We start from the raw sequence: 10,635 nt of genomic DNA, 5'->3' as shown, positions 1-10,635 counted from the left end.
CGCAACAACATTATAAGTATCATAGGGTCGACTTGTTTCAGCCAAGACAGCCTTTTTCAGCTCCTACTAGACACATCTATAATCCATCATATCAATATTTCTAAACAACATAGCCTACTGTACATTATAATGTAAATGTACATATAACAAACATTTAATACGATGTATTGTCATGAAAGAAAACTAATCAAAATACCTCATTCTGAAGTCATGTTTCAATATGGTCTGGTCAACTGCTCCAGGGGCCAACATGCATTTGTTACCAAAAGAATGTGGTATTTTTACTGGAAAGATATGAATGTCATTATCGCCATACACAAATCACATTGAATGAATGTCATGTCAACTCAAAGAGACAACTTTGACATAATCCTCTTCTCCTTATGCAGGACCTGTACTTCCATCAGAAGACTCAGCTAGCAATCAAGCCTCTGGTGAGTTATGAAAGAATCTGGGCAGAGATATTTTACTGATGAGAATGATCTTATACATTGATTGATTTGTTTAACTGCAAATACTCTAGATCAGTGGTTCTCAACTTTTTCAGGCTGCAACCCCCCAAATTAATTTTAACTTTGGACCCCCCCTCAAATAATTATATATGAACTGGGGACCCCCCAGTTCATATATATGGTGTCACTTGATTTCACATTCCTAGTAATGAATTGCATCTAAAGTTGTAACTTTTTTAGTGATTACAATGTTAGTTAGCCCAATCTTTATGGTAGAGTATGTTAATACAACATAACATGTTGATTACTTTTGATGCAGTAATGGTCTTTTTTCATTTCATATTTTTTTAAAGGTATTAAGCAGGTCTTAAGAGTCCTTAAATTGTTACTTTACTGTCATGTAGGGATCCCCCCAAAATCATGTTGGGACCTCCCTGGTGATCCCGACCCACAGGTTGAGAACCACTGCTCTAGATAGAAGTATAAGCACGTTTATTCAAATCTTTGACAGGATGGGAGGGAGTAAGACAATCTATTTGCATCTTTAGCATGATGGAGAATTGTAATACAGTCTTTATTCACAGCTTTAACAAGATGGAAAGGAATAGATTTAAATTGAATAGATGGAAACAATTGATCTAGCATCGATGCATTAATTTTAAATTGAACGATACAACTACACTGCTAAGTAAACAGCAACTGCTACTTCTAGTGTGACTTGCATCAATTTAAAAGAGCTTAGCAATGCAAATCATTGATTTTATCAACACATACTAAGAGGTGTGCCTATTATGTTTAAATGTTCACGTAGGGTGTTGCCCTAAAAGAACATATCTACAAATTAAGAACACATCGTGAAGCAACATATTATCTTGTAGATCTGCTCAGCGTTGCCTAGAAATGACAATAAATCAGTGACCTCTTGATGAGATCATAAACAGTACAGACATTAACCAACCCCAGGGTTAGAACACATTTTACCGAATGAAAAAATGTTGTAACTTTTTTAGTGATTACAATATTAGTTAGCCCAATCTTTATGTTAGAGTATGTTAATACAACATAACATAACATAACATATACAATTTGGGTGGTTGTCACTGTTGGGCGGAAACCAGCAATCTCAATTTTGTTTACTTAAAACAAAACAAAAAGACAGTGCTATTGAACACCCTTTACGTCTGTGTGTGGGTTTTACAAATATTGAACCAATTAAAAGTATTAAAAAGCGCCTCTGACTAAACCTCCTAACTCCATTGGATCCTCAAACTGTCAGACAAACCACCCAACTCCAACTTGTGGAGATAGTTGTTTTGTCCATTATTGATTAGAATGGCAAAGTCAGTGGAAAAAAATAAAGGTTGAAAAACCTCCTAACTCCACTTGGGCTGTATTTGGGTAAAGTGATGATAATATAAGGACACATTCAAGTATCTGATAATGTATAAATTCACCATACCAACTTTGATGAGGCAGTGTTGTTTTGTTCTAAAACATGCTTTTTTCCCTCTACAGTAGTTGTCACTTTAGTTTAAAAGAACAAGGGCCAGCACACGCAACAACATTATAAGTATCATAGGGTCGACTTGTTTCAGCCAAGACAGCCCTCTTCAGCTCCTATCTTTGCATTACACATCTATAATCCATCATATCAATAGTTCTAAACAACATAGCCTACTGTACATTATAACATTATAATGTAAATGTACATATACTGTAACAAACATTTAATACGATGTATTGTCATGAAAGAAAACTAATCAAAATACTCGATTCCATAGATAAATATTGTGAAAATTGCCGATTTACAAGCTCACAACGCCTTGCCACGCTTAGCAGCTTATCAGCTATTTTCAAAAAAATATATTTCTTATAATATTTGACAATTTGGCCAATGTTTGACCAGTTTTTATAGTACAGTTTGTTGATTACTTTTGATGCAGTAATGGTCTTTAAGGTCTGTACAGTAAATTAAATTGTTACTTTGCGGTCATACATGACATTTTGGGGGGATCTCTACATGTAGGGACCCCCCCCCCCCAAATCATGTGGGGACCTCCCTGGTGGTCCTGAACCACAGGTTGAGAACCACTGCTCTAGATAGAAGTATAAGCACTTTTATTAAAATCTTTGACAGGATGGGAGGGAGTAAGACAATCTATTTGCATCTTTAGCATGATGGAGAATTGTAATACAGTCTTTATTCACAGCTTTAACAAGATGGAAAGGAATGGATTTAAATTTATCTTGCATCGATGCATCAATTTTAAATTGAACGATCCAACTACACTGCTAAGTAAACAGCAACTGTTACTTCTAGTGTGACTTGCATCAATCTAAAAGAGCTTAGCAATGCAAATCATTGATTGTATCAACACATATTAAGAGTTATTCCTATTATGTTTAAATGTTCACGTAGGGTGTTGCCCTAAAAGAACATATCTACAAATTAAGAACACATCGTGAAGCAACATATTATCTTGTAGATCTACTCAGCGTTGCCTATAAATGACAATAAATCAGTGACCTCTTGATGAGATCATAAACAGTACAGACATTAACCAACCCCAGGGTTAGAACACATTTTACCAAATGAAAAAATGTACCACTTGCTTTATCCAGATATTTACCACAAGTTTTGGCTAAATAACTCACTTAAAGTTATACAATGCAGAATCCCAAATAACGATTTTTAGCAACCTCTGCTGGTCACTACCGTCACTGCATACAATTTCCGTAATCCTCGATTACCCAGAATTCCATTCGTTTTCACCGGAAGCCGGAAGCGTTTCAAAAAGCGATCTTTTAATTGTTTTATACTATCTACGGATCGTTTCTCTTAGCCAGTGGAGCATTAGTTACCATGAGCTGTGCTTTCTTTTTCTGTTCTTTTTCGATCTTCCAATCCTACATTATCTTAACATCAGCGTGAGGTTCCTTTTTGTTATAGCGCGGTAGTTCCTGGCCAAACAGGAAACCGTTGCGGTAGTTCCTGGGGACGTCGGCCACGACGTCATGACGTTGGCCAGGAACGTCATTTCCCCGGGAAAGTCCCCCCAGTCCACTTTCAATAGAAAATATATAAATAAAAGGCTTCCGGGGGTGAAATTCACGGAGTGGGTGTTGTGAAACTTTTGCCACTCGCAAAAGATATACAATTTAACTTTAGTTTTGTTGAAAACGTTACCTAGTATTACTTTAATCGTATTATATCGCTCTAAATGCGGCAATAGCGTCCTTGTATCGTATTGTCAATCATGCATCGTAATGTGTATCGTATCGCTGTGTGTTAGTGTGAGTGTGTGTGTGTGTGTGTGTGTGTGTGTGTGTGTGTGTGTGTGTGTGTGTGTGTGTGTGTGTGTGTGTGTGTGTGTGTGTGTGTGTGTGTGTGTGTGTGTGTGTGTGTGCGTGCGTGCGTGCATGTGTGTGCCTGTGCATTTGTGGTTTGTCTTCGTGTGTCTATGTCTGGCTGGGACAATCGTTTTTCTCGCTACTGGTAACCATGCAATCAAGTACTGCCAGTTCATCACTGATGTCTAGTGTTGGTTTAATTAATGATAACCCCTATCTTTCTCTCTCTCTCTCTCTCTCTCTCTCTCTCTCTCTCTCTCTCTCTCTCTCTCTCTCTCTCTCTCTCTCTCTCTCTCTCACTCCTAGCAGATGTCAGTGATGTTGGAGAGTCTTCAGGTAGCAGTCTCCTCACAGCATCCTCCCAGCCTCCACAGAAAGGTAATCATTCATGTATTTATTTAATAGGAGATTAGGGCTAATCAGGCAAGTGTATACAGTTAGTGTGCAGAGTAAGCATAATTATTTTTCCCAAAAACATAGTTTGAGAATTTCACATGATTGTGAAATACTTCATAATTTTGTCCGGTCAGAATGTATTGTTTGTTTACTGTAAGCTGGTGGTCGTCATTATCCATGTGCTTCTGTTGCTTGGAAGTAGGAGCTGCATTACATTGGTAAAAAATTGCATGAGTGAGTGCGTTATAGCTATAACTAAGGGACATAAGGAACCTTATGCAACAGAGGTTTTTGTTATGTGTAGTGTTACAGTGGCTGAATGTTTTCTGTATCACCTTTACTTTGTTACTTTAATTTTACAATTAAAGTAACAAAGCAGATCAGGCCTATATTGTATTGTATTGTCATAATGTAGTGATCAAATTAGAGGTTCTACACTTGTTTTCAAGTGTTATAATGTATTTGTATTTATAAAGTTAAGAAAACACACATATATGTAATACTTTCTATCAATATCTAAAGGAATTACTTTGTTCCTTACAGATTTGCTCGTGGACACACAAAAACATGTAAAACAGCGTGTTTCCTTCTACCAAAACGGCCTAAAAAAGTTAGTTGTCAAACCATTTACGTCTGTACCTGAAGGGACATTCCAAATGGAGGATAAGAAGCTTTTCAAAGAATGCTACACATATGTCAGGGTCATAAAAGTGGAGAACACAGAGGTCAGCAGTGAGCATGAGGTCACACAGATGGAGATGAAGAAAGCAGGGCAGGAGATCCAACTCAGTGAAATCTTTAAATCACCTTCTGGACAAAACATCAGAACAGTGATGACAATTGGTATCGCAGGAGTTGGCAAATCCTTTCTCGTTCACAAGTTTGTTTCTGACTGGGCAAAGAAAGAAAACAAACTTCCCCATCTCACATTCGTGTTCCAATTCCGCCATCTAAATTTGCTGCAGGGAAAAAAGTTTAGATTGTCGCAACTAATTCACGAATGCATCTACACAACCAAATTCATCCCGGAAGAGGCTCTCAATTATATCTTCACAAAGCTGCAGGAGTCAGGAATCACAGATTATGACGATAGTCCCTTCAAACTTCTGTTTGTATTTGATGGTCTTGATGAGAGCAAGCTAAAATTACACTTCAAGATGAATCATGCCTGCTCTGATGACTTCTCCCTTTCCACCACACTGGAAGTCTTACTGGTAAACCTGATGGAAGGGAAACTGCTACGCTGTGCTCAAATCTGGATAACCACTCGCCCTGCAGCGGCCAAACAGATCCCTTCTTGCTTTGTTGACATAGTGACAGAAGTGCAAGGGTTCAGTGATGACAAGAAGAAGGAGTACATCATGAAGAGATTCAGTGATGAGAACCAGGCTAAGATAATCATCTCACACATCACTGCATCAAAGAGCATACACATCATGTGTGAAATCCCAGTCTTCTGTTCGATCACTGCCACAGTTCTGCAGAACATTTTGAAGACAGACGAGACAGGAGAGATGCCCAATACCCCGACTGAGATGTACTGCCGCTTCCTGTCGGTTCAGACAAGGAGGGATGGGGAGAAGTACGAGACAGAGGCTGATATAACTGTTCTTCTGAAGCTGGCCAGACTAGCATTTGAACATCTGGAGACAGGAAACCTCATCTTCTACCAAACAGACCTGGAAAAATGTGGTCTTGGTGTTAAAGAAGCCCCACAGTACTCAGCCTTGTGCACAGAGATCTTCAAAAAAGACAGTGATTGCTTCAAGGAAGAACCCGTCTACTGCTTTGTTCATCTGAGCATTCAGGAGTTTCTGGCTGCAGTTTACCTGTTCCACTGTTTCAGAGAGAGGAAGATGAAGGTTTTAGAAACATTCCTGGCTCACTGGAAGATATCCCTGAAATTAAGAAAGGTCCGGACCCTGGATGACTTCCTGAAATATACCATGCGCAAAGCCCTAAAGAGTGAAAACGGCCACCTTGACCTCTTTGTGCGTTTTCTTCATGGCCTCTCACTGGAGTCCAATCAGCGTCTGTTGAAAGGCCTGCTGGGTCAGACAGAGAAAAGTCCAGAGAGCGTCCAGAAAGTCATCCAGAACCTGAAGGAGATGAACACTGAAGCCTCTCCTGACAGATGTATCAACATCTTCCACTGTCTGATGGAGATGAAGGACCAGTCAGTACATCAGCACATCCAAAAATACCTGAAGTCAGAGAACAAGAGCGGGGAGAAACTCTCTGAGATCCAGTGTTCAGCTCTGGCCTACATGCTGCAGATGTCAGAGGAGGTTCTGGATGAGTTGAAGCTGAGCACATTCAACACATCCTTGGAGGGGCGTCGGAGACTGATCCCAGCTTTGAGGAACTGCAAAAAGGCTGAGTTAGTAGTCATGTCAATATCAACACATTAGAACAGTCAAAATCATTCTAAAGCCCTTCAGTAATTGTATACATTTTTACTTGCTTTAATGTAGTTCTGTTATCTGTTTGGGTTATAGATGATTGTTTTGACTTAAAGGGATATTTCACTTTCTAAAAAACTTTGGTCATTTTATCGTCTACTCAGGCTTTTGTGAGCCCCCCAGACCGTTTTTAAGTTGCTTGATTTAGTATTTAGATATTTGATAATCATTTTATCAGACACGCCCCCTTCCTATACTAACCCATTATAACTTCAAACTCCATTTTTAACCTGTTAGATTCATCAAAAACACCCGTCCTTGGTTCTGGTGACTCACCCTGCCCTCCTAATACGTGAGGGGGCCGTGTTTTTTCGATTACTTTTTTCATTTATTTTAATGATTTTGTTTTATTGTATTTAATGTTTTTCATTTTCCAAAAAAAATAATAATAATTGAAAAAAGCAATCAAAAAAACACGGCCCCCATGTTGATGAATCTAACATGTAAAAAATGGAGTTTGAAGTTACAATGGGTTTGTATAGGAAGGGGGCGTGTCTGATAAAATGAATATCAAATATCTAAATACTGAATCAAGCAACTTAAAAACGGTCTGGGGGGCTAAAAAAAAGCCTGAGTAGACGATAAAATGACCAAAAGTTTTTTTGAAAGTGAAATATCCCTTTAATATATTAAACAAAAAACACTTCATGGTCATTATAAATGCAACAAAATTACAGCAAGACCTTGGTTTATGTGCAGCCTATATACATATTATTACATTATTATGTTTTTGCTACTGTATCAATTATTGTTTTCATACATATTATTAATACTAGCCTTAGTTGTTGTACTATTAGTATTATGGCCCATCACAACAAACAGATGATGATTTGGGACAGATTTGAACATCTGTCAATATTTTACATCAACCAAGCAACGATACATGTTGACGACTAACCTGCCTGCTGCGCTCCGGGAAATCTAGAAGGTGCTCTGTCACCTCAAATACAAATACCTTTTTTATTTTAGGCAATGTATTATTAATTCAACTTTCACATTTTCCACTCAATGTCCCTTCCTGCAATGGAAAAGGACTTAATTATTCACTGTTAGAAAAATGGCCCTTGAGCCAGGTGATCTGACTCTTACGCTCACTACGTTAGTATACCGAGGACTTTGGAGATTGTTTGATATGCCACTCTCAACACCTACAACAGCAAAGCTTGGAAAGAGATAAACTGCATCATATTTTAGAGGGAAATCTCAATGTTTCAATCTCAATGACTTGACTGACTATCATCCACTACATCAGTGATATTATTTACAGCATCACTGCACACATTTTACTATTGTTACAGTGTGTAGACCTTCTATATAGTATATGTATTTAGCCGCGGACGCCCATCTCAAAATATTTTGTTCCAGGGACCCCCCCAGAAGCAAAGATTTGAGTTACAAATGTTCGCTTTAAAAATATATTCAAAGATTTGCACAAATGTTCTCGATTTTTCAAAAATAGCAGATCTACAAGCTCGTAGCGCGGCACTCGGTGCCGCGCTATGAGCTTGTAGATCTGCTATTTTTGAATGGCCAAAGTGTAAAATAATGCTTTTTAGCTCAAATCAAAAAATGACACAGATACGTCCCAGGTCTTAATGGGTTAAATGAGTTATACAAAAAAAAGGACTTGACCAAAGACAGTTAATAAGACAGAATAACATTTTCATGTGTTCATCTCCATTCAGGTTGGTGGGCTGTGGACTCACAGAGAGATGCTGTGACGATCTGGCCTCCGTTCTCAGCTCCAACTCCTCTAGTCTGACCATCCTGCACCTGGACCGTAACGAGCTGCACGATGCAGGCGCTAAGCGTCTCTGTGTTGGACTGAAGAGTCCACATTGTAAACTGGTGGATCTCCAGTAAGTAGTCCTGAAGTTTGTCAAAGTCCTGTCTTTTTCTTCAAGCCTGTCTGTCTCTCTCCCTGGTGTCTTTTCTTTGGCTTGTAAATCTATGTTGCAGATTGGTCCAGTCAAATTGACTGACATCACGCGATGGACATGAGTCCAAAAATACACAAACTAATTAAACTAATACATTTTCACCTTCCAAATTGTTCCGACTTCATTTATGTATTTATTTTATGTTTACCAAACTGAAAATGTAGTAGTTTTTCCTGTTCCATGACCACCACGGTACCACCATAACACATTATATAATGCAAGAGTTTTCAAAGTGGGGGCCGGGGACCCCTTGCGGTAGTTCAAGGGGGTCTGCATCAAAATGTGATAATAATAGCACCAACAACTGTTCAACCACTTTAACTCTATATCGGCTATTTGAAATCTACAAGCTCACAACATGTTGAAACTTTAACAACATAAATGGTGTATGGGGGTCCATGGCACAACATATTTTCAGATGGAGGTCTGCGGCCATTGAGCATTTTCATGTGACCAAAATATGGACTCCTGGGTTAATGTGGTTAAAAGAAGAACATCTTTGAGTCTCCTACCGGAGCCGCCGCCGATCATCAAATTATTGGCTCAGGAATGCAACAAAAACCAAAAAATCTCCATGAATTCAAGTCTACATGGGGTGTGTAATCGAAAGGGAAAAAAAGTCATTTTGGGGGTGAACTATCCCTTTAAAGTGAAAGTACTCATCACACAGAATGTATACAAATATTAAAATAAATGTAATGGCAGATCTACAAGCTCATAAAGCGAAAAAAATGTTTTAATTTCAAGGACCCCCAAAATGTATATGTATTTAGCCGCGGACCCCCATCTTAAAATATTTTGATCCAGGGACCCCCCCCCCCCCAGAAGTAAAGATTTGAGTTACAAATGTTCGCTTTAAAAATATATTCAAAGATTTGCACAAATGTTCTCGATTTTTCAAAAATAGCAGATCTACAAGCTCGTAGCGCGGCACTCGGTGCCGCGCTATGAGCTTGTAGATCTGCTGTTTTTGAATGGCCAAAGTGTAAAATAATGCTTTTTAGCTCAAATCTAAAAATGACACAGATACGTCCCAGGTCTTAATGGGTTAAATGAGTTATACAAAAAAAGGACTTGACCAAAGACAGTTAATAAGACAGATTAACATTTTCATGTGTTTATCTCCATTCAGGTTGTGGAAATGTGGACTCACAGAGAGATGCTGTGACGATCTGGCCTCCGTTCTCAGCTCCAACTCCTCTAGTCTGACCATCCTGTCCCTGTTGAGTAACGCGCTGCACGATGCAGGCGCTAAGCGTCTCTGTGTTGGACTGAAGAGTCCACATTGTAAACTGGTGGATCTCCAGTAAGTAGTCCTGAAGTTTGTCAAAGTCCTGTCTTTTTCTTCAAGCCTGTCTGTCTCTCTCCCTGGTGTCTTTTCTTTGGCTTGTAAATCTATGTTGCAGATTGGTCCAGTCAAATTGACTGACATCACGTGATGGATATGAGTCCAAAAATACACAAACTAATGAAACTAATACATTTTCACCTTCCAAATTGTTCCGACTACATTTATGTATTTATTTTATGTTTACCAAACAGAAAATGTAGTAGTTTGTCCTGTTCCATGACCACCACGGTACCACCATGACACATTATATAATGCAAGAGTTTTCAAAGTGGGGGCCGGGGACCCCTTGCGGTAGTTCAAGGGGGTCCGCATCAAAATGTGATAATAATAGCACCAACAACTGTTCAACCACTTTAACTCTATATCGGCTATTTGAAAACTACAAGCTCACAACATGTTGCAACTTTAACAACATAAATCGTGTATGGGGGTCCATGGCACAACATATTTTCAGATGGAGGTCTGCGGCCATTGAGCATTTTCATGTGACCAAAATATGGACTCCTGGGTTAATGTGGTTAAAATAAGTACATCTTATTTTCCCAGGCCTTTGGTCAGTTAGGTGTGTGTGTGTGTGTGTGTGTGTGTGTGTGTGTGTGTGTGTGTGTGTGTGTGTGTGTGTGTGTGTGTGTGTGTGTGTGTGTGTGTGTGTGTGTGTGTGTGTGTGTGTGTGTGTGTGTGTG

General features: G+C 39.0%; 1 protein-coding gene across 7 annotated transcripts in view; it reads left to right on the top strand.

The window, feature by feature from the left end:
• LOC308081579 (NACHT, LRR and PYD domains-containing protein 3-like) overlaps positions 1-10,635 on the top strand; it is a 176,156-nt gene that overhangs the window by 154,604 nt on the left and 10,917 nt on the right. For all 7 annotated transcript variants that reach the window (XM_080457941.1, XM_080457942.1, XM_080457943.1 and 4 more), the window contains 2 exons: positions 8,347-8,520; positions 9,734-9,907. In XM_080457941.1, coding sequence (XP_080314067.1) covers positions 8,347-8,520; positions 9,734-9,907 — 348 coding nt within the window. The remainder of the gene's footprint in view (positions 1-8,346; positions 8,521-9,733; positions 9,908-10,635) is intronic.

Source organism: Gymnoscopelus braueri (assembly GCF_963280865.1).
Source record: "Gymnoscopelus braueri genome assembly, contig: SCAFFOLD_92, whole genome shotgun sequence".
NCBI classification, from domain to species: Eukaryota; Metazoa; Chordata; class Actinopteri; order Myctophiformes; family Myctophidae; genus Gymnoscopelus; species Gymnoscopelus braueri.
Note: the sequence above shows the minus strand (reverse complement) of the source record. Positions and strands in the feature narration are given on the sequence as shown.